At 32.7% G+C, this 25,886-nt stretch overlaps 2 protein-coding genes across 2 annotated transcripts in view; both read left to right on the forward strand.

Moving 5' to 3' along the window:
- The window catches only part of LOC129225809 (2-Hydroxyacid oxidase 1-like), a 104,342-nt gene that overhangs the window by 34,188 nt on the left and 44,268 nt on the right, over positions 1-25,886 (forward strand). The gene's annotated exons all lie outside the window — the stretch shown is intronic.
- On the forward strand, positions 184-24,720 carry LOC129225810 (2-Hydroxyacid oxidase 1-like). The gene is made up of 11 exons (XM_054860323.1): positions 184-342; positions 1,586-1,764; positions 5,538-5,638; positions 12,608-12,757; positions 15,282-15,433; positions 16,414-16,669; positions 19,516-19,847; positions 21,530-21,621; positions 21,708-21,872; positions 23,232-23,301; positions 24,174-24,720. The coding sequence occupies exons 2-11, from the start codon at positions 1,603-1,605 to the stop codon at positions 24,395-24,397; spliced, it is 1,704 nt and encodes a 567-aa protein (XP_054716298.1). The 5' UTR covers positions 184-342; positions 1,586-1,602; the 3' UTR covers positions 24,398-24,720.

The raw sequence follows: 25,886 nt of genomic DNA on the forward strand, positions 1-25,886 counted from the left end.
CAAAAGTTTCGTTCAAACAGTGCGAATTTGTTTTAAGAAGGTAATAAAATCTTTACTACCTTACTTTTTTTTATAGACGTCTTTTGAAAAGTGACTTTACTTAAGAGACAGGTGACGCTTATGGGCGTATGTTTGCACGTGTCTGTCACTTTTATTGTATGTCTATTTACAAGCAGAGCAATCAGGAGTACTAGTTTGGGAAACGTGAAAACGGGCAGAGAAGCTCTTGGAGATCATCTTTAAAGAGGGGGTTTAGAATATCGGACGAAGCTACTGTCGTTCGCGCGACAGCACAGCAGTAAGATATTTAGAAACATCTAGGAATATCTCTTAAGTCTCAAAGTAAGTAAATACATAAATAAAAAAAAATATTCAATTAAAATTGGTTACCAATTTTAGTAGTTCTGTAAATATGAGTTGAAAGTAGGGGAATGTGGTTTAAAGTAAAATGGTTAATGTATAATGGATAATGGTTAATGGATGATGGAGCGTTTTCAAAATGAACAAATTGGAAATTTGTATTGAAAATTATAGTACATAAAGAAAGAACATTGTATTTTATAATACATTTTTTATTGAAATAGTATTTTCTGTTTTTGGCAGTAAATTTTCGCTTAAAAAAAAAGTGTAAAATTTTCACTTTTTTTTTTCATGGGGCACAGTTAAAAATGAAATATTTTTATAATGAAATATTTTCTTTTTAACTATAAAAACTATTTTTGATCAAATGAATCAGTAAATAAAAGGTTAAATGAATAAATGAGATTATACTGAAAAAAAAAAAAAACCCCGAATAATTAAGTAAATTAACTACTTATTGCATGATGACAAATAAATGAGTGAGTTCAAGAGTGAATGCATAAGAAAATTAGTGAATGAATGAATAAATAAGTGAATTGCTAAATAAGGTTTCTTAAATATAGTAATTAATAAAAAATGTGTAAGAGATTTAGTAAATGTTGTAACAATTAAACGAAATTAACTATTTCACTTTGCCCCGCATGTACTTGTCTAATTGTACAAAATATTTAAAATAAAAATAAGCTTAATATTAACTAAATAAATACTGCACTGAATATTAGAAGATTAGAAGATATAAATTAATACCTCAACTGCTAATTACAAGAACTTTGTCATTTAATAGTAGCAAAAATAATTTTCGACTTACAACAGAATATTACAATATGAGTATCAATTTTTGGAAATTGCTTGTATTATCATATTTTATAATTTTCAGAGGTAATTGTTTCTTGACTGGAACAGACTGCATGTGCAACTGCATAGTTAAAATATTACCAGATAGGTGGCACTAAAAGCAAAGTAAATATTTTACCATTTCACTTTGGACCCGCTATTTCACTTTGCCGCATATTCCCCTACATTTTATTGAGCTTCATGAAAAACATTCAGACTAGCTAAATGAGTGAAATTTACTTCAAAATTTTTTTTTTAAACTTACAAGTATTTTACACCTTTCTATTGTTTATTAAAAAAGCTTACTAAAAAACCGCCGTAATAAAGTAAATTCGGCTATGTAAAGCACAAAGGTTTCTAGCATATCAAACATTGTTGTTATGTTTTGCAGGAAACTCCGCCATAACTATGTGTAGCTGGGCTCTAGTTTCACTTCTTCTGGTGTCAGCGACTACCATTCGAGCTTCCCCCACTCCCGATGGCAGTGTAGATATAGGTGTCGACGCCTCCTTTGATACTTCAGCAGACTTGAGTGCCGACATTGGCTTTGATGAAACGATTGAAGCTCAGGTAATGTAAAGTACAAAATATGTTACATCCTTTTAGTTTATTCCACCAGCAGAAAATCTTTTGCATTCTTATAAAATAATTCCACTTTTTGATTTTAAAACGAATCATTTAAAGCCACCTATAAAATGTTTAGCAAACAAAAACAGTCTTATTGGGGGATTTTCGGATTCTAAGATTTTTGACGTTCTATTTTTATATCAGTTCATTTCTAGAATCGTAGCAAAGACTGCAAGTATTCTTTTTCGCAATCCTAGCAATGCAAAATCTAAGCAATGGAAAAAATTCCAATTTACAATCCTGGAAAAACTCAAAATGTGTTAGCATTCATTAAAATCAAATTTTTCAAAACTACACATTGCTGCGTTATATTTTAGTTCTTTAAGATAAACTTAATTAAGGGAAAATGCAAACAAATCGGAATTCAATGTCGTATTTTTGAAAAATGACCATAAATTTGAAAAAAAAAAAAAAAAAGGATTATTGATGATAAAAAAAAAAATTTGCTGTTTTTACGAAATTAAACAACTTTCTAAAAACAATTTACAGAAGCACCTATTTTTTAATTCATTTTCTTTTCCTTTACTAGTATTATCTACGTTTGAATATTTGATTGCGGAATTATATATTACTTATTTGGATGTAATTTTTGCTTTAAGTATGTTTGGTTGTGTAATATTACTATTTCATTTTTGATGAAACATAGTGAGTTAATAATTTTTCTTAAAAGCTATGGATTTTTTCTTTTTCATTTATAAGTTAAATTTTCTTATTAATAATGCTGACTTATAATCAGATGGAGACAAATCAAAAACCATTCATTAAACCTTCGTCTGAACATTGGTTACTTTAACAAAGTGGAGTGCATATTTATTCTTTCGAAAATTTTTGTTAAATTTTCTATTTAGTTCCAAGGACAGCAGTAGCATGTTATCTAAAAAATATTAGTGCTCAGTTTCAGTGTAAATGTTCAAACATTTTTTCTGAAAGTCTTTACTAAATGTGTTTAAACGTTAAGCTGAAAAAAATTGCTGATAAAATATATGTTCCGAAAAATGTTTGCAGATGTGTTGGGAAAACTTTTCCAAAAAAGTGTCTAAGCAAGTGCACAGTTGCCCAAGTTCAAAAAATACTTTCAACGGTGTCCCGAAAGTGCTCTAAAAAGTGTGCTGAATTATATACGTACTCTGAAAAGACTTTTCTGAAGTACACTGAAAGCTATATCAAAACATGTTCTATAAAAGGGGACTAGTGTTCGGGTAAAAAAAATATTTAAAAAAAGTTTTAAATTTTGTTATATGGTAAAATAGTGCAATAAAATAGTTAACAAGCATAAAATACTTCTCGGTCGTCAGTAAGCTTCAATAAAATGTCCGTAAATAGCATTTGCGAAAGAAAAAAGAATTAATAAGCTGTGAAAAAAATTTTTGTCCGTGGGAAAAAAAAGAAAGAAAAAAACTATGTGATGCAAAAATTGTTACCATCAGCAAAACGAAAAACTAATAACTGGCAAAAATTTTTATCGTCTACAAATGAAATAGATAATTTAATTAACAAGCTATACTAAAAAAGATAAAAAAAAAACTAAATGAAAAGAAAAATAAAGAAATAAAAATTAGTCCACAAGCTGCGAAATTATTTTTCGTGTGCCAAAAAATAACAATAGAACATATCTGCTTTATGAATCTAAGACAGTTGGTTCGAAAGAATCAAGAATTCCCAAGTATATTTCAAAAATATGAAATTCGTTTGAAAAGTAAGTTTTGCTTTCAAATAAAAAAAAAAAAAGTTCAGATAAAGTAAAGAAATTTATTGCACACAAATCTATCACCTCTACATCATTTTTTGACATAGTTTCCATGATTTTCCAAACATTTGTCATAGCGTGGGGCAAATTTTTGTTTACCCTCTTCATAAAAAGTGCCGCCTGTGTAGACAACCATGAGGGAACATCTTCCTTCGTTTCGTCATTGTTGTTGTAAAGCCATGGAAAAGTTCGGAAGCTAAAACAAATGAGAGTCACTAAGAACGAGGTCGGGGCTATACGGAGTATGTTCAAAAACTTCCCAGCCAAACGACTGCTACAAAGATCACTTCGCTGGAACCTTTTTGACCAGCATCCGTAGAGCCCTGACTTTGTTTATTAGATAATTTCATGTCATTCACTCATTCTTCTTCGGTATCTGAAGTCCTTCCTAGCCGGTGAGCGGTACAACAACGATGATAAGCCGAAAGACCGTGTTACCTCGTGGTTTACTACACTGGCAGCACATTTTACGAAAAGGATACTCAAAAACTTGTTCCACGCTATGACAAATGCCTGGAAAATCAGGAAAGCTGTGCGAAAAATAGTGTAAGGATGGTAGATTTTTGCGCAATAAATCTCTTTTGCTGTATTTGTAGGTATTTGTTATTTTTATTTTAAAGTGAAACTTACTTTCTGAATGTCCCTCGTTTTTTTAAATTAGGGCAAAAGAGAACACAAATTGGTAAATCTCACACTTGTAACACCTTTTCAAGTCTTCTACTATATCATTGTATTTCTTAGCTTCTGTAAAAAAAAAAAAAAAAAAAAAAAAAAAAAAACTCGCAAATTGTTCATTCACATTTAAAAACATTATTTTACTGACAAAAACTAATAATCTTTACTAATAATAAAACTCAAAGTCTCTCTGTCTGGATGTCTGTAGGATGTCTGTGACGCGCATAGCGCCTAGTCAGTTCGGCCGATTTTCAAAAAAATTGGCACGAAGTTAGTTTGTAGCATGGGGGTGTGCACCTCGAAGCGATTTTTCGAAAATTCGATTTCGTTTTTTTTTCAATTTCAATTTTACGAACATTTTCCGGAGCAAAATTATCATAAGATGGACGAGTAAATTACGAAATTATCATAACGTGGAATGAGAGAGCGAATGAACATAGCCAATTGGCGAGAAATTTGTCATCCATTATTTGTAAATATACAGGCGAACCGAATGACCTTTTAATTTTCAACCGCGGGCAAAGCCGTGCAGGTACCACTAGTAATACATAAACTCAAAACCTTTGGCGAAACGGATAATCTGACTTTTGGAGATGTAAAACTGCCATGAGTGCTTGATAATGTCAGTAATTTCAAAATTGTGTATTATTGCACTTTCAAGATTTTAGAGGGGGAACTAGTTTCCTGAAAGATCAAGTATCTCTGCTCTCCTCTACTCCTCTTAAAACACTAGGATATTTTAAAAATGAAATAGAGCTCTACAGTCATTCACTGGTCAGACTGCTTTACATTTACATTTGATTCTTGGAGCCTTTTAGATTTTTGAAAATTAGCATTGTTAAAGAGTTTCAGCTTTTCTTGAAGTGTATAGTTAATAATAATTCATATATTATCACGTTTTGATATTTTTCTAGAAAAATTGTATATAGGTCTGTGTGTATTTAAAAATTACCAACTTGTCTAACGATCTTTTATTTTTAGCATAATATAGCATAATAGTTTAGTATAAGACGATATTCAGTCCCTCCAAATACTGAACTTTCTCATTAACAAAAAAATATAATTTTCAAAAGTAGCTTCCAAACTAAGACTCTAATTTGTTTAAAACTTCGCTAAATGCTATCAAAAACGCTTTCTAACTAAATATAATACTAGCTAGAAATTCCAGAACTTCCACTTTATTTTATAGTTGAAAAAGACAAATATTTACATTTGATAATTCGAGTATATCCGTAGTTCATGAAAACTGCAAGTTAAATATATCTACCAATATTTACCTTTTTTTAATTTTTAGATTAGTGGAAGTGACGACTCTTCAGTTTATCAAGGACCCATCGAATGGGACGATGACTGTGACTGTCGTCGGGATGACAATGACTACTATGATGACATCTTGTAAGTATTTTAGTTTCAAATGTGTGAAATACAAATCTATAAACATTAGTTTCACTGCTTAATGCATTATGCTGCGAATACTTGTTATACAGTACTTACGCTAAACTTGCATTTAACAATTTATACTAAATTATGTTTTTAAAACATGTATTGCGATTCAAACAAAAAATAGAGCTATGCATACATTTAAATTTTAAATTTCTTCTTGCTAATATCGTTTGTTGTAATTACCTTCAATTTTCACAACATTCTATTATATTATTTAAAATTTAATGCAAGAGAATTCCTTTACGTTACAAAAATCTTCCATACACATCATGCAAGTGCATAAAAATTCAATGATACAAATGAAAAAAAAAAACTTGAAAAAAATTCAGCAAGACAAGTTCTTTGATATCTTTAAATGAATTGCGGCATTGTTCTGTAAAATTTTCTAATGTAAATTATTCAAGCACACGCATGAAAATATTCCACTGCGATGTAAAAAACCTTCTAATGCTTCTGACACCATTTCTGCTAATTTTAAAGTGAAATGACCCCTTGAATAAAAATATGGTCACTATTTTGCCCCATCCTCTCCCATTATTTCGAACTTTCTCCCCCGCCCTCCATTTTTTTTCTGTTTGCGACAGCTTTACAACCATTAATTTTATCTGGAGGGGGGGGGAGTGAGAGATGAAAAGTTCAAAAGCATGAACGTCAGCAGGGCCGTATGCAATGGGAAGGTCCTTAGGGTTCAAACCCCCTCCAAAACTTTTCAAAAACATTCTAAAAAGTGCTTTTCATCATACTTTTTATACTAAAAAAAATTATAATTACCACTTTATTTTTTATATTTTTTTCAATTCATTTTTTTTTTGGAAAGTTGTACTATGTACAGTATTTATTTTTTATTCCTTTATTTTATTTTATTTGCAGTTATTGCAAACATGATCTCTTGCAAAAACATTTAAAATCATCGATTTTTTAAAAATTTATGGCGTCCAAGTTCTGTATTTGACCTATATATCTTTGGTGAAAACATATTACTTTAAGAAGCATCACTTCAAATGTGCTTATACATGAGTGTGAACATCAATTCTTTTGAGTTATCGAAAATACATCAATTAATTGGGGTACAAAGGAGTTATACACTGCACACAATAGATTTCATCATGAAATAAATACATCGTTTTCATTTGCTTAAAATTGCAACAAAAATCAATAGAATATTCAATAAAATCAAAGTTAATTGATTATATAGATTTTACGAAAAATACGTTTGGTAAAAACCCTCCCCGAAATAAAAGTCTGGTTAAGTCCCTGAACGTCAGTGCAAGTTGGAAGGGGTATCCCCTTCCAATATTTAAAAAATCATCTAATACGATCTTCTTAGTAGAGGTTCATTTTCACTTTTTTTTCGGTGTATAAAACCATCGTACCAATTCACTCCTAGAAGCCCTAAGTCCGAAATAATGTTCATGTTAAGAAAAAAAAAGTGGAAAAATCTTGGATACACCGCATGTTTCCCACGAGTCGCACCGTAGTTCTTTCGTAAAGAGTAACTAAAACTAAATAAACCATCTTCTATACATATCTTCTATACATATAATAAAATAAGATGTTTGTGTGTGTGTGTGTGTGTTTGTGGCGCGTATCCCGGGAAAACGGTAAGGCCTAGAAAGATGAAATTTGGTATACAGGTGTAGTTTTTGCTGAAGTTGTGCACCTCGGGCTTCGATTTTTGATATTTTAATTAGAAAAAAAGTTATTTAATGTTTTATGTTATTTTTAGCACTTTTTAGTACTTTTGACCTCACAGATCCCGAAGCAATCACGCCAGACGAATATTTTTTGTACTATTGTGTAGGAAATTTAATTTTAAATATGATGAATGAAAAAATTTTGAAGATAGAGCAATTTTTGTATTTTTTATAGATTTTTGAAAAAACCTTTATTTTACATTTTTTTCTGGGTTTAGTTTTTTTCGAAACCCATCCTGCGACAAGTATTGAACCCTCTATTCTCAAATTTTAGTTGGTAATAGTAAAAACATTCCGCCCCCTTCAGAAGAAAAAAGTTTTGAAAAATACGCAATAGTTTTTTTTTTACAATTTTTTTAATGGCAGAACACAACGCGAGCTGTTCGTTGCCGGCTGAGTTCCGAGTTTACCTCATCACGTAATCCAACTGAAATCGTTTGCCTTCTCTTCACCTTTTTTTTTTGCAAGTGCTACTTTTTGAACACTACGGGGAACATAGAGCCTCTATTTTTGAGGGCTATTTTGATTAAACAAAGCCCGCGATTTTTTGCATGATCTTCGTTTCTGTTACGAATTGGCGGTTAGGTTAGGTAGATACAGAGACAGATAGAGGTTGAGTGGACAAAAAATGTTTTTGTTTTCGAATTAATACTTATATAAATAAAAAAAGATTGTACTGTCAGGAGATAGATATGCGCAGATCGTATAGATTGATAGATAGACAAATGTAGAGGTCGATATAGTAGATGGACAGCAAGAAATAGATAGAGGTTGAGTGGACAAAAAATGATTTTGTTTTCGAATTAATACTTATATAAATAAAAAAGATTGTGCTGTCAGGAGGTAGATATGCACAGATCGTATAGCTTTGATAGATAGACAAATGTAGAGGTCGATATAGTAGATGGACAGCAAGAAAGAGGCATGCCCGTCATTTAAGGAATTTCAACGGGGTGTTAGTGCCCCCCCCCCACACACACCATGACTTTGAAAAAACAATGCTTTCACATAAAAGTGGAAGTGCTTTTTGTTATTTTTCGACAAAATTTGCATGAAGAGTACGTCGTTTGTGTCTCCCCCTCCTTTAAAAATATTAAAAACGACAGAACTGGAGATAGATCTATAAAATATTTTATTCAAACTACTAATGATATAGATAGATATAGATTGATTGATGCCGCAACGAAATTTGTATAAGCAGCCGCCGAAGGCGGCAACATCGGTGTAAAAAGGCGAATGATAATATTGAGAAAAAAGCGAAAAACATTGATTAATACCGTCGCTAAATTTTCTAAATAGCCGCCGAAGGCGGCAACTCTGGCGCAAAAAGGCGAATGGCGTAAAAAGGCGGACCAGCTGGCGGCTAGTAATAAAATAAGATGTTTGTGTGTGTGTGTGTGTGTGGCGCGCATCCCGGGAAAACGGTAAGGCCTAGAAAGATGAAATTTGGTATACAGGTGTAGTTTTTGCTGAAGTTGTGCACCTCGGGCTATGATTTTTGATATTTTAATTAGAAAAAAAGTTATTTAATGTTTTATGTGATTTTTAGCACTTTTTAGTACTTTTAACCTTACAGACCCCGAGCCAATCGCGCCAGACAAATATTTTTTTGTACTATAGGGTCGGAAATTAAATTTTAAACATGATGAACAAAAAAATTTTGAAAACAGAGCAATTTTTGTATTTTTTATAAATTTTTGAAAAAACCTTTATTTTGCATTTTTTTCTGGCTTTTATATTTTTCTAATATCATCCTGCGAGAAGTATCAAAGCCTCATTTCTAAAATTTAAGTTGGTAATAGTAAAAACATTTCGCCCTCTTCAGAAGAAAAAATTTCTTAAAAATACGATATAGTTATTTTTTAAAATTTTTTTTTAATGCTGAACACATTATGTCTTTCCACGCATCAGTCGAAAAAAGCGTTCTTCAATCATGCGCTCTGACGTCACTACTTGGAATTCGATTCGATATTTACGACGGAATCTTAATCGCAAACAATGTTAATCTTTTTTTTTTTTACTATATAGCTTAGTTCTAATTTTATGACGTGATGACCACGTGTTTTTTCGGCAGCGCTTGCTTTTTTTCTTTCCTTTTTTTTGTTTTATTTAGGGATTGCATTTATTTCTTTTTTCATTCTCTCTCCCCCCCCCCCCCCAAGCTGGACGTTTTGTTGTATCTATATTACGTTACATTTCATAGTTATGCGCATTTAAGTCACTAAAAACAGCGAGATTTTTTTTTCTTTGTCACTTACTTTACTTTGTTACTTTTGGCACAGTACGGGGAATTTTGGAGATAACTTTTTTTTTTTTTGCTCTACTTAGATAAAAAAGCGGTTTTTTGCGTGATCTTTGTTTTTATTAGGAAATGAGCTGGGAGGTTAAAATAAATAGAGATGGATAAAAAATTTTAGAGATAGATCGTAAAGGTAGATAGCCGCCGAAGGCGTCAATCTTGGCGTAAAAATGTGAATTGAACAAAAAAAGATAGAGATGGATTGATTAATACTGCTGCCAAATTTATTTAAACAGCCGCAAAAGGCGGCAAACTTGAATTAAAATGGTAAATGACAAGTTAGCCAAGCAGCCGCCGTAGGTGGCTGCTTGCATAGAGAGGTGAATGGCGTAAGAAGGCGAACCAGCTGGTCGCCGCAGGCGGCTAGTATTAAATATATAAGTAAACCCATATTAAATAATGGTAGAATCCATGTCAATTCAACAAGGGCTGTAACATGATGATCTCGGATTATTTTAACTTAACATATGTTAGAATTCATAAAAAAATATGAAATACATTTTTTTTTGTTTTGCCTAAAAAAATTCCTGGGCCGAGATACAGGCCGCTAAAGATGGCGGTCCTGTCATGATTTCTCACTTCGGATTTTCGTCAAAATCTTTAAAGTACATTACTTCAGGAATGGCAGAACATATTTTATTGAGGTTTATTTTATTTAAAATGATATTTTTTCTTGTTTAAAAACATATGCAACATTTTGAAATATGTGCTTTAGTTTTTTTTCCGGAGTCATTTGAAAAAGAAAAGTCTAAAATAACGTTTTTGATTTCTCTTATTTAAAAACATATGCAACATTTTGAAATATGTGCTTTAGTTTTTTTTCGGGAGTCTTTTGAAAAAGAAAAGTCTAAAATAACGTTTTTAATTTTTCTCAAATATGTCAATTTCAAAATTTTTAATTTTTTCAGTTTATTAGTACCACTGAGCACTACGTTCCTGAAAAAGAGAGCTTCCACTTTTTCGTTTAACAGATTTTAGAGGCATTTGAAAAAAATGAGGGTTTTTAAGAAACTCTTTACGTAATTGAGGACCTGAAAATAATAAAAAAAAAAACTCAGCAAGTGGCCAGAAAACACTTATAATTAAGTTATATAGCGAAAATATCATTTTGACTCTCTACTTTATCCAGGAGATTAATTTTTTAAGAAAACTAGAACGCGGTCTCCAGCCGATTCGCTGTATTTCCCCCACCCCTCAGCGTAGCGCCGAATGCCATCTTATTCTCACTGAATTTCATGTCCTGAATAAAATGGCGACTCAAAATGAAAGTTTCACTACATGACTAAATTAAGAGTGTTTTCTGGCCACTTGTTGCGATTTTTTTTTCTTTAATTTTCAGGTCTGCAATTACGTAAAGAGTTTCCTAAAAACCCTCATTTTTTTCAAATGCTTCTAAAATCTGTTAAACGAAAAAGTGGAAGCTCTCCTTCTCAGGGAACGTAGTGCTCAGTGGTACTAATAAACTAAAAAAAATAAAAAAATTTGAAATTGACATATTTGAGAAAAATGAAAAACATTATTCTAAACTTTTTTTTCAAAAGACTGTAGAATAAAAAAAACAAAAGCACATAATTCAAAATGTTGCATATGTTTTTAAACAAGAAAAAATGTCCTTTTAAATAAAACGAACCGCAACAAACTATGTTCTACCATTCCTGAGATAATGTACTTTAAAGATTTTGACGAAAATCCCAAGTGAGAAATCATAATAGAACCGCCGATCTATGGCGTCCTGTATCTCGGTCCAAGAATTATTTTGGGGGGGAAAAAAGAAAAAATGTATTTCTTAGTTTTTTATGAATTTTAACGTGTGTTAAATACAAAAAAAAATCCTATACCATCATGTTACAGCCCTTGTTGAATTGACATGGAATCTACCTTATATATTTGTTGAAGTTACATTCACAAATATAATTAAATTTAAAAATTAAAATAAGTAAGATTTTTATGTATGAAAAATGTAGGGAAATGTAGGGCAGAGTGAAATAGCGGGGCAAATTGAAATGGTGAAATATTTATTCTGCTTTTAGTGCCACCTATCTAATAATATTTTAACTGTATAGTAACACATGTAGTTTATTCCAGTAAAGAAAAAACGCGTTTGAAAATAAAAAAAAAATAATAATTTAAGCATTTTTCAAAAATTGATACTCGTATTGCAGTAGTTGTGTTAAGCAATTTTTTTTCTTATTATTAAATTATAAAATACTTGTCATTAACATTTTAAATATTAATTGAGATCTACTAATATTCAGTTCAGTATTTATTTGCTTAATATTAAGCTCATTATAAAGCATTATAATAAATGCTTTGTACAGTTAGGCAAGTGCATGCCAGACAAAGTGAAATAACTCATTTCATTTACTTATTCAATCTTTAATCAAACCACTTATGCGTTCATTTATTAATTATCTCATTTACATTTCTTCATTTAAAAAATCCCCTTTTTGTATTAATTCCTTCACTATTTTATAAACTTATTTATTTTTTCTTAGTTATTAATGTATTAATTTACTTATTTATTTATTCGCTTAGTGTTTCAGTCCCTCTTAATTTATTCATTAATTTTTATTTATTCATTTATTTGATTTAAAATGCTTCTAATAATCGAATAGAAGTTATTTCATTAGAAAAGTATTTTATTTATATTTTAATTTTCACTTTGCTCCATGAAAAAAAGAAGTCGAAATTCTCCACCTTTTTTTGGAGGTACAAATTTACTGCGAAAAATAAATAATGTTTTAATGCAAGTTATATTATAAAGTATTATTGTTCTTTCTTTATATACTGTTATTTTCAGAACATTTCCTACTTGTTCATTTCGAAAAAAGGAAGTTAGTTCGAAAATTAAAAGTGAAATCAAATCATCAGTTAATTGCATGAGTAAAGATGTCAATTTTATAGTGTATGTGTCCTGTTTGTGTTTAGATATATTGCGAGACGATACCAAGATTTCCTTTCTGTAAGAGATTTCCAAACCTTCGCTGAGAAAGAGGTGGATGCCGTTCGAAGACATTTTTTCAACCACGGCTCAGATAACGAAACTACTCTTTTTGAAAATGAACGTGCATTTCAAAGGTAACATAAGCATTTTTGTTTACTAATAATAGATTTAAAAAAAAACCACGATTTGTCTAGCAATAAGGATTTGTAAATACGAATGGTTAAATAGTGGTTACCAAGAAGTGGCAAAACTCGGCTATATCCAAAACATCTGTGTGTATGAAATCGTTGCTTTAAAAAAAATATGAACATACGAAGGTTGATCCGGAAATAACGTTTCCATAAACTTGATGAGATATTGAATAATTATGAATTGAGTACTGATGAATTGAGATGATAAACTTGATGAATTGAGTGGTCGGGAGGGGAGCGAAATATCACTTGACATGGAAAAGGCAAAGTTGCGCTATTTTCACAAGCTTTAGAGCGTTTGGCAGAAATTTCCTCCCTCGGAAAGTGTCTGGCAGTATGTTTTTTTATTACTTATTGACAATATTCATTAAAAAAATACATAAAAATCAGCTCTCAGAAGATAAGTAAGATTTTAGTTTTTTGCGCACATTCAACATTGGGTACATTCATAGATGAAAAAGAAAAAAAAAACGAAGCACTCGTTCGTATTTGAAGATTATTAACACTAGAGACACGTGTAAGGTGTTATATTTTCGAAATATAATGTACTCTTCTTAATTCCGTTATTTTATTGTTGTTAAGAGGTCGTCTTCATATTGATATGAGTATTAAATTTTAAATTTTCTATGATAAAACCACTTTTTTATCACATATTTGTGATTAGCATCATGATTTAACTTTGTATACAAAATTTCTTTTTATTTAAACAAACCATTTCTTCAAACTTTGATTGAGAAAAAATCATCTCGTAATGTTAAAAAGATTTTTGATATTTTTACATATAATATCTAAAAATTTTCGGTATATAAAACATTGTTTTTTATTTTAAAGTATGAATCATTCCAACAATAAAAATGTCATTTACTATATCAGAAATAAAAACTAAATTTTTTATGAATTATGAAACATATTTGAAAAAAAAATGGTCTGGTACAATATTATATTTTGATGGAAAAACAATCCAGAAGAAATTTCACACAAGTATCTAAAGTTTGAGCTCAAAATGTTCAGTAGTTTTTATGGTTTGCTAGAAAACCATTTTTTCTGGTTATGATAACTTGGTCGCTTCGTGAGATTGATTATCACCAATCTCGCGAAGGGACCCAATAAAATAGCTATCGGATTGGTTTTCATTTTAACACTTTTTAATGCAATTTCAAAAACGTGCTTCATAAACTTGCATCAATATCTAAGTTTAAAACAATATCCTAAGTTTCCTTAATAACATATTCGCAACTCCAGAGCTCGAATACGCTACCTTGCGGTGATTTACAAAACTGCCGAGAAAACTAAAACATTGCGTTCCACGTGTTCATTTTGGGCAAAACAAACAGTTTGTTATGTGTATTTTTTATTTGCGTAATTCATCATTTGGAATCGTCATTCGCAACAGCGTAACATCAAAAATATCTGATATAAACTGTGAGTACACATTTTATTTATCTTGTTCTGAGTGAATTTAAATAAATATCAGTTTTTCAATTCGATGAAAAAAAAGCGGACTTAACAACATTGACTGGACACTAGGGCCATGCTGAAAAATTACTGCTTTTCCTTAACCTAATTCCACAAAAGTGATTTAAATAACCTTGTTACTATACATCCAACTGAAATGGACAGTATGCAAATACATTTTCTTGAAAATATTTATCGCAGAACAGATTGAAAAATCCAGAAAGAACGTTAAGAATTTGAACAATAAAAAATAAAAGCTTGGAGTTTTTATCGCTAAAATATCGCGCCGACTTTACTTTATTGCTCTGCAAAAGCTGTCATTATCGGTGGAAGAGTTTTGCCAAAAATCTGTTTATAGGGTTATGGTTTTAGTATGGTGTGAAAGAATAATGTATCTTGACAAGATTTCGCATATCAGTTAAATCATTTCCATGACGAATGAATTAAATGCATGATGATTTCTTTTGATATCCAATCATGCAGTCATAGAAATAAATTATCTAGTGTTAAATGTTACTCTTGACAATCTGTCACGTATGTGCACTATGTGACAAAAATGTCCACAAATTCCGGAAATGTCACGAAACTGGACATAATATGTACTAATGTAAAGAAAAAAAAAGACAAAATGAAACTACTGTTCGAAGAGAACCAAAAATTTATGAATATCGAATTCAACATCGTGAAAATGGCTGCTTCAGAACAACTTACTGTGTGTTCTGCATTATTTTTTTTATTTCGAAATACTTTTTGATTTCTAATCTCTTTCTACATGGGTCAGAATAACCAAAAGACTTTAAAAAATCTTTTCAAATGAATAAAGAACAAAAAATCATACATGCGAACAAAAATTTCTGTCATTCTAAGTTTAGAAGCAATTTATACGTTACGGCGTGCGTTTGTTTAAGTTTTTTCATCCGCCATTAGACAGTGACTGCAGCGTCCCCTATAGTTTGTTGAGTTGCGAATCACGTACGAGACACATTTACATTTGCTTTCTTTTCAATTGCAGATTGCGTCTGAGACCTAGAGTTTTGCGCGGTGTTGGTGTTCGTGACACTACAACTCAACTCTTAGGAGATGATGCTTCATTCCCTCTTGGGATTGTTTCTTACGGTTTTGGAGAATTCGCTGATCCAGATGGTGAAATCGGACTAGCCAGAGGTGACATTTCTCTGTTGTTGCTCTACTTTTTCTTTAGTATTGAACCATTTAGTACCGTACACTTAAATGGGAAAATAATTCAACAGGCTCTCCGTCCCATTTTCAGAAGAAGTTAATGTAATATAACTTAAAGAAAGAAAAGGGGGAAAATAAATTTTGCTTACTTAAAATGCCTGTAACAGACCAGATCAACATTTTCATTTAGCTCAGAAACATTAAATTGCTCATTGAAAAGGCTACTGTTATAATAGTTTTAAAATTTCGTACTCTTAAAAACAAAGTTAGGAATATTTGTGCCCTTAAAATTCATTTCAGATTCAGAAACTTCCCAAAACACGAAAAGTAAAAAACATTAAATTAGTTTTATAGGCCTTTTGGACGAGTTTAAAGTCAGGAATTTTGTTTGGTCAATCAAGTTTTTTTTTTATATTTGGAGTGATTCCGTAGTACTAATGAAGAATCAAGTAAAACCTTACAAGCAATTTTATCTAATTTTTCAATTACATGTTGTATAATGCTAATATTTCTTTCAGATGTCCAATGAAGAATAAAATAGCACGTACATACAATTTTATTTAATTTTTCAATTCCATGTGGTATTATGTTAAGATTCCTGTCAGATATACCAAGCAGGATCTATATAGGAGACGCCCTAATATAGTATATACTGTATAGCGGCTGTAAATTGCATTTGGTGGGCATCTAGGGCGCGAATCGTGCCATTACAAGTTTTTGACCTCTTTCCATGCTTTCTGCGGCAACGAATGGTAATCCAAAATTTTAATACTGTAAGTCAGGGTATAAAGGAGAAAAGCGGGTAATGATAAGCATTAACTATGATTGATACCAGTGCAACATCGATGTCATCTGTCAAAATTTAATGAGGTCAACTAATGTAGAAAATTAGTTTTGCCGACACTAATAAATTTGATAAACGTAATTTGTAATACTCTGTAATTAAATAACCTTATTGTTTCTAGCGGCGGAGTGCGAAGGTGTTCCGTTTATCGTCAGCCCTTTCAGCAGTACAGATTTAGAGGAAATATCACTGAGAGCTCCTCATGCCAACCTGTGGATGGAAACCTTCATATTTTATGATAGAAGTATCATCCAAAGCATTGTAGAAAGAGCAGAGGCGTCAGGATACAGAGCCATTGTTGTCTCTGTTGACCGGCCAGTTCGTGCAAATCTTGTACAATCTGCTCATGATCATCTCGTCCTGCCAGAGTACATTCGGTAAGTTTTGTAGAAATAAAGACGTTCCACACTGTTAGCCGATCATATAAAATAGATAGGGTGATAAAATTTAAAATTTCATACAAAAATGGCTACAGCATGTTAAAAACTGGAACGAATGGCGCAAAATTTAGTAAGAGTTAAGAAAAGATCAAAGAAATATTCTTAGAAAAAAGATCTTAAAAAAAAGAGTGCTTTTTTTGAGGTAGAGAACTTAAAATGAAAATAACACAAACACATTTCACAGCATTCAATTCAACAAAGATAGTTTTCGTAATCACTATAGCAGTGGACTCAGAAAATGAAAAAAAAAAAAAAAAACGTCAACTAAATTTCGAGCCGCCTCATCTGTAAAAACGGTTGCTACACCTTTGCCTTTGGTAACAAACTGCTTGTTCATGAAGTTTTATCAACAGCTAGGCTTTATGATCACAATAAAATTATCAATAAATTTTGCTATTCTTCATAGAAAAATTATTATTAAATTAAAAAAAATAACCAACTTCAAAAAACAAAGAGGAACTAAAAAGTAAAAAATAATTGGTCATACTTACATACGATTTCCTTCCAAACCTGTAAATCAAGTTTATTTTACAATTCCAGTACAAAATTAACTAAACTAAACTCCAATTATAAAATAAACACTGATTTTAATTACTATAAGATAAATTATTTTAATACCTAACTAATTATTATACGATCTCTTAATTTTTAAAAACCTTTCGAAGTCGGGGCCTCCTAACATAACGGAGTAGATATAGATTTAAAGAATAATTTCGCATTTAGTTAAATTAGTGTTCAACTCAGGATTCGCCGGGTTGTCTGTTACGTTAGGCAGTAGTTTATTGGAGGCCCCGACTTCAAAAGGTTATAAAAAATTAAGAGATCGTATGTAATTAGTTAGGTATTAAAGTAATTCATCGTATAGAAATTAAAATCAGTGTTTATTTTATAAATGGGTGTTTAGTTTAGTTGATTTTTGTACTGGTATTGTAAAATAAATTTGATTTATAGGTGTGGGAAGGAAATCGTAGGTAAGTTTGACCAATTATTTTTTACTTTTTAGTTAATCTTTGTTTTTTGAAGTCGGTTCTTTTTTATTTAAAAATAATTTATTTTTTGCTTTTTAGTGGTGTAAATATAAAATAAGTACGTAGGGTAGAGTGTGGTACATGGCGGAGAGGCCTTCCTTACGTCTATCTCGAGTGAGAAAGCGTCTAGTACAGGAGTCTAAAAACAGCTAAGATGAGCACAGCAGAGAAAGAAATAGAGAGAGAGCTCACAGCGTATTCGAAAACAAATGCACGAGTCACTAAAAAACAACAAAACTCGCTTTAACTTTGCCCATTATATTTTAAGAGTTTTCTCGATTTTTCAAGGATCTAGTTTCTGATACTGACCTGATGAACATGGGATCACCTGGGAAGTATATCTTCCAAAAAAAAAAAAGAGAATATTCCAAATCGGTCTATGCGTGTTCGCGTTATAGGAGGACATACATGAAAAGATTCCGACGAATTGAGAACGTCTTTTTTTTAAGTCCGTTAACAAAAAAAACTTTTAACGCGCATAAAATTTTATACGATTGGCACTAATAACTAATCCTTGTTCCTCTACAGGATTTTTTGTGTACTAATTTTATTAGAACCGTTTAAATGTTAAGGGTTTCCCAAACTAATTTACATTTCACATTATTACGTGTCACGTAACTCGTGATAAAAGTCACAGTTCTCTTTACTTGGCCCCTTTATAGATCAACACCACCCTAGAAACAGAGTATCAACTGTGATGTTGCATATACAGTGGAGCCTGCTTATTAGAATATCGGTTAAAAGAGGTTAAAAGAGAGGAACTGAAAAGTAAAAAATACATACGATTTCCTTTCCAAACCTGTAAATTTCATTTAATATGTTATTTTGATCCCGGTTAACGAAATATCCCGTTTATTGGAATACTTTTTGTGGCAAAACGGCCATTCCATTAAGCGGGTTCGTTTGTATGAAGATCAAAATACTACTAGAACAATAATACTAAATGAATTTCCTGTTTGCATCAGAGAAGCATTTATTCAAAATTTGCGATATAACTACTAATAATTAATACAAGGGCGATATTTAAGGGGTGCGCCGGGGCACACTCCCTAAATGTCGCGAAGACTCCCCTAAATCAAGAGCCCCCCCTGACAAGGGAAAATACCCCTCAAAACACCCCCAACACCCCTAGCCCAGGGATGCTCACCCCCAAGAGCAAAGGCGCACCCCTCCTAAATATCGTGATGTCCCCCCAAAAACCAGAGCCCCCCCCCCCAAAAAAAATAAAAATATCCCCCATAACACCCCTTTACAAATTTTAATGGCGCAATCTGCCCCACGACTGCCCCCCCCTCAGGTGGGCACCCCAGAGCTACTCTAGCCCCTAGTTGGGCACCCTTGATTAATATCAATGTTTTGTAGTACTTTCTTTAACATTGAGTAAAGAAAGAACCTTTGTTTTGTGGCACTTTCTTCAGCAATGGGGTTCATATTTCATCGCTTATTACGATTTTCTGAAGTCTCCAAGCGCCAAATGAAGATTTAAAAACACAACTAATTGAGTTCTACGCTTCTACAAGTCACAAGCAACGATGGGAATTACATTGTGCAGAAGATACGTTAAATGTTTTCAAAACTGTTTCCATCTTCTTTATAAACGGACAGAACTTTCATATAGACCTATCATAATCAAGTATGCGTTGTATTTTATTTCACAAGAACACTATAACCAGTTAGAATAAATGCATTGCATTTGTGCGATTCAGAATGTAAACATTTGAGAGTTTTGCATTACTTTTAAAATCTTTTTTTCAGTTTCCCGAACATCGAGAACGATGAATCTAATGAAGGGTTCGAGCATTTGGATGCCATACAAGAGAACTTGATTGATGCTGATTTCGGTGGTAATAACCGAAACTATTTCCGTCGTCACCACGTGCTGTCCAACATCGAACTCGTGAAAGGTAGAGGCTATTTCAAAACGACCAAAGTCGACCAGAAATACGAAAGATACGAGCATTGCATCGGCTCATTCCTAATCTCGGAGTACCACGACTACATAGTGAATCCCGAAGCAAGCTGGGAAGATCTTCGTTGGATCACGACGTTGACTGATCTGCCAATCGTTATTCGAGGCATCCTGACTGGTACGTGAAACATGAATGTGTCACATATATTTGACTATAACTGATGTTTCGGAGCAATTCGTTTTATAAGCGTAACAAATAGGGTGCCGGCACTAGCCACACACATGCTTAAGACATCGCTGTCAGGCTAACTTATTTTTCTAAGCCTTTTTAATCTATTTAGACTTTTTATACTAATCTTCTCTAATGCAACTACTTCCTATCTAATGTTTGGCTGCTTCTGGAACCTCTGAATTGGTTAATTTTTTTATATATTCAATTTCTAAAAAAGTTATACACAGTAACAGACAGGATGAGGAAAGGATGAGTAGTAGACAAAATTTCTCTTTTTTTCTTCAAGATGTGCAAAAGTTCTTTATTTTTAGAACTAAAGCCTCATTAATGCAAATGAGCACGAAACACCAGCTGACCTCGTAGCAGCTGTTTATAACCTTCCACCACTGCCTCGTAAATACAAACTGGCTCATAAAATTCACTCTGATATCACTAGATGCCTGCACCGTATTCAAGAACCTCATCAAAATCAGTTTTACCCGCCTAAAAGGCTTATTATTTAAATCCAAAAATGTGTGTTACTGGATCCTTATCTGTTACTGGTGGCCTTACCCTAAATATTTATTTGTAGTGTTCATTGTTTACTGCAAATACGGAGTTTTAGTACTGAAGACAACGCCTCCACTTCTCCCCCAAATAGTAACAAGAACTTCTCGGTTCCGGAATTCTAACACTATACCTACATTCTTATTCATTAAACAAGAGAGACGGTATGGCTGCTATAGCAATGGAACTCCGTATGTTGTCAACTCTCGGACACGCACTCCGGTGATAAAGCTTTAGTAAACTGAACTTCCTCGATTTATAAATTTATTTAGTTTTTATTGGCTTAATTTAAACGAAAATAAATTACTTCCTAAACATAATTTTGAGCGCACATTCCTGGTTTAAACATTCTTATTACTGATTTTCCAAAGAAAGATATGAAGAATATTTCTAGTCTTTTTTGAGACTGAACCTTGTTTTGAGAATGAGCAAGTCATTTTTCTTCTCGACCGGTTAGGTTAGTACATTAATATTGTACTAGATTTAAGGCAACAGTAATTATAATCATTCCAACTAAAGTGCAGTTCTTTCCAACTAAAAATCACTTTCAGTTGTGCGATATAGTAAACATACCACTTCTGTTTTACTAAGAAACAATCGTTATTAAAATAGATTTTTTTGAATTCATCAGCAAGTATACTGGATATTTGGATTTCGAATAGTTGTGGTTACTCGTAAATTCAAGAAATAGTTTCAACTTGTGTTAAAATCATATCAAAAAATATAAAAGAGACCGGAACTTTAAATAAAGGAATCGCTTTGAAATCAATCTTTTAGGTGTAATCATAACAAAAAATATAGTCTGTTAAGTTTTCGAAAAACTAAAATAAGGAGAAAATAGTTTAAGAGATCAACTCAAAATGTTATTGCACCTGCAACCGTTGTGTCTTACCTGCAAACGTTTTTATTTATTTGTTAATTTACCGTATTTTTTGCATTAAAAAGAAATTTATTTAATTTATTAGCATGCAGATAAACTAATTAAATTTTCATATTCAAATTTTGATATTAACATTAATGTTTTTAGTAAAACTAATGTGTTAATAATGTGTTGTTTTTAAAATTTGTTTAATATATTTTAGGATGCGATGCCGTCAGAGCCGTTGAAAACGGTGTAAGTGCTATTATTGTTGGCAACAGTGGTGGCCAAACAGTTGACACAGCCCCAGCATCAGTCAGTAAAATAACCTTATTTTTCCCTTTTCCGGTTTTCTCTTTTTGTTCTTTGAGTAAACAAAACTTACTTTAACTTATGCTTAGATTGAAGCTCTTGCCGAAGTTCTGGAAGCTGTAGATGTGTACCAAAACATCGAGGTGTACCTGGAGGGAGGAGTGCGATGGGGAACTGACATTTTCAAGGCCCTCGCCATGGGAGCCGATGCAGTTTTCATAAACAAACCTGCCACGTGGGGCCTCTTTCATAGCGTAAGTATGCTACAGATTCGTTAGCTATCAACTACTTGTTTAAGAAACTACGAATTCATTCGGTTTTTTCCTATAAAGACACCAAAATGAAAGTCACAAAAACAAAAGTTTGAAATTAAATAGTGGAAAATAATATTTGAAACAATAATCTGTTTTGTCAAGATATGTTTTTGATATCCCCCACAGGTGCTCTTATCGCGTTTAGGAACACTGCTAAATGCAAGCTTTAACATATTTCACTCCCTGCTACAATGCTTCCCGTGAGGAGGTACGGGATTTTTTAAAAATAATCCTACGCTTTTAGCAAATAATAATTGCTAGTAGTCAAACAGCTAATTCTTTTTACCTCCTTTCACATAGTGAAGGAAATATTGTAATTGCAAAAAATTTTCATTTTGTCCCCCCCCCCTCCCTCGAAGGAATGTTGATAGGTTTCCTCGACCCGACCGCACGTAAATATGTACCAAAGAACGAATGGCAGTTTGAAATATCAATTTTTAAATTCCCGAGAAAAATACCACGTGTTTTCTCGAGACGTCTGTATGCAGGGACGTAGCCAACAGGAATGTCCATGGCCGAAAAATAAAGGCATAAAAATCCTCATATCTATAATAGCCGATGATCGAGTAACGCACGAGTTTCAACAGTGAAACTCGCGCCACGGCATGATAAGTTGATAATTTGTTTTGGTATTGTTTAACATGCAGGGAAAGGCTTTATAGTGACAAGGCTGAACTCGATCCGGCAACTTAACTGTTTTACTGGTAAGACTGCGTCATTTCAGGGGAATGAAGAAACGAAAAAATGGTCAACAATAAACGCTACCTACTGGAGTTTAGGGTTAATCCACTGAAGTTTAGTGTTGTAATTTCAACTTTCAAAATCTCCCCAAGCAGACAATGGCGTCGTTCAAATGTAGAAGCAATTTTAATCCGTCATACCGTGACGGGCAATTTTCTAGTAAAGTAATAATAAACTCTGCTAGCTTCAAATTAACAATCTTTAGAAATTTGAACTAAAAATTTAGGGCATGATGGTGCGATTTCTACTGAAGTTGCTCAGATTCCTTCCTTAAAAGTAGCCCCGCCGTGGGACCATCATAAAAGCAAAAAACTGGGGTGGCATGAAATTCGGGGATCCTTAACTATTTTAGACTCTTGTTAAATGCAGAGAGAGAGAGAGGGGAGGAGAGAAATTATATCATATCCAGGTCCATAAGAGAGTCAAGACTGGATGCAAAAATTAGCAATATGAAACACATCGTGTGAACGAGAGAAATCATTTAGTCTTCGATCAAGAAACTTTTAAACGTGAGAAAATGTTCAGGTCATGTTTTTATTTATCTTTTTTTCTTCGTAGGGCAAATGTGGAGTTAGAAGGGTCATTCAACTGCTCCGAGCAGAATTCGATAGAGACATGGCCTTTATGGGTAAGCTTATAAGATTTATTTATAAAACACTGAATAGTATAAATACCCTGCTGACCACACAAAATGCAACATCAAGAAGGAGTAGTCAGAATGAAACCAAATTTTAACACTTGGTGGCAACATTGATATTAGAAAGCGATTACAACATGAAAGCAAACTGATCATTTATTATTGTTGAAATCCCAAATAAATGAAGGTTTGCAATACCTTGTTGCGCGATCTCTAGCGTGAACGAACGAGGCAAAACAGCCGAACGTTGAGGCATATCAGTCTCGTACGATGCCTTACGTCATTTCGTAATACAGTTACTGTAACGCGCCTTTTTTTCGATTAAACTCACAACCTGTCCAAATTACCGCCTCAAGTGATCCCATATATGCTCGATTCGTGACAAATCATGGCATCACGAAAGCCAGAGAAAGTGACAGTTTGAAGATGAGGCGCCATGATTCATTGCTGTGTGTGACTGAGCATTGTCCTGTTAAAAAATACCTCCTGGGATGCGCGCCATGAGTGCCACCACATGTAAGTGAAGGATGGCTCTTATGTAACGTTATGCTGTCAAGGTGCTGTGGATCAGTATTAGGGATTACCACGTTTCGTATATGATAACACCCCGAAACATCACCCCAGTTATGGGTGCGGTTTGCCGCTGGAAAGCAAAGGCACTATTCAGGAATTAAAACTTACGATTTTTAAAAGTTCATACTACTTATTTCAATAATTTTTATATTGAGTAATTCTTTTCCGTTATTATCATAAAACTTAGATCACTCACTTTTAAATCAAGTTACGCTAATGGAATTACCCTTATCGTAATTTGAGCAATGTCATCTTTCTTCTAAATTTCTAACTTCTTGATTAATTTGCAGGAACGAAGCATGTAGATGAGATTACATCCACCATGTTGGTGAGCGAGAATTATTTCCACAACAGATACAGGCCCGATGACGTAGATGCAAGAAACACGGTCCGTGAAGATCAACTCGAGTGCCCGTTCGGCTACGATTACGACGAGGGTTACCAGCAAGACCTCACAGACGTAAATGATCTCAATTTGATCAAGAGAAACGGAAAATTCCGCACATATCTTTAGGTGAAACCTTGCGTTTCACGAACTGAAAACTGTTCCTTGTAGAGGCAGAAACTACCCAAGCATCATCCTTTTAAAATAATCAAGCAAAAAAACGTTCCTTATAAATCTGCACTGCTGATAATGTAAATAAGACAAAAAACTATTTCCTGGAACATTGACTGCAAAAATGTTTCAGGTTTACTTCAAAAAGGTTAACAAGTAGAAGTTCAACAAACAGTTGCTAAAGTCTAGCTTCAATTACAAAAATTTATATTATAAATAAAACCATCATGTTATGGAGTCTGCGAGTCTATTTTACAGAATAAAGACATTTTGAAATTAAAGTTTTGTGTAATCATTTTATTTTGTATACAATGGCTTCAAATAGTTTGTGTGGAAAAAAAAGTTTTCCTAAACAATTAAGTTGTGAATTACATACAAAAAAAAAAAAAAGTACTTCATCCAAGGAACTCTTTTTGAACCATCCTTTTTTCGAGCTTCGAGAAAGTTTAATTTTTAGCCTTATCTATCTCCGTTTTATGTGGCAGACAATATATTTTACATACGAGAAAACAGAGATAGTACAGTTATATTAACTAAGAAAACAGTACTAAACAAAAAAAAACAAAGAAAAAAAGCTACACCTTGCAGTACGGTTTTTAATTTAAGTTTGCAAGCTGAAAAATCTAGCAAAGATATCGGACAGATATTTGCCTACTTTTCTTGATACACCAAAAATTCCTATGAGATAATGAGACACTGATCAATGTCTTCTTAAGGACAAAAGGTTCTGCTGAAAAAACTCGCAGAGTGAGCGTACGTGAATTCGTAATTCCAGTAAGCAGTAATAGGTTGGCAGATATATAAATATGCACAGAGTATTGGCTTTAATAACTAATTGAATATAAAAATTTAAACATGTAAACACAAGTTTTATGCATAATATGTTTTTCATAACGGCTTGATAATATTTAAAAAATTATATTGGACCCTCGTACCTACCACGATATGTATTTAAACCAGTTGAATGGGGCCTTGAACACAACTCTTTGTTTTGATCTGGATTAGGAGCCGAGCAACCATCCTTGCCACAGTTTAGTCAAACTCTATATCAAGTTAAAACAGTTATGGGTTTGTTCTGCTGATGAAAGCCATGTTTTTGCTCTCTCAATCCATGGCGCCTTGAGGTCTTTCATAATTAGGCTAGTAGTTTTCAAAACAAAGATATTATCTGCTACAAACTGCAATTGTTTCCTCAAAATCAGTCTTCAAATGCATCTCTGTCAAATGACTGAATTCTTTTTACATCAAATGTTTGGCAGTTCTAACTAAGTAGTCTACATTCTTTTTGACAAAATGTTCCTCCATGAAACTGGAAGTAGGAGGACAAATGAAAAAGGAGTTGTGCTTTAAGTAGCCCGGGAGACGTTTCAAGTTTTATAATGTATCAGTCCAGAGGGCACACACAGATTGACGCGCAAAGAGTTTAATTCTATAGGTATTACATCAG

The sequence above is a fragment of the Uloborus diversus genome, chromosome 7 (assembly GCF_026930045.1).
Source record: "Uloborus diversus isolate 005 chromosome 7, Udiv.v.3.1, whole genome shotgun sequence".
In the NCBI taxonomy this organism is placed as follows: domain Eukaryota; kingdom Metazoa; phylum Arthropoda; class Arachnida; order Araneae; family Uloboridae; genus Uloborus; species Uloborus diversus.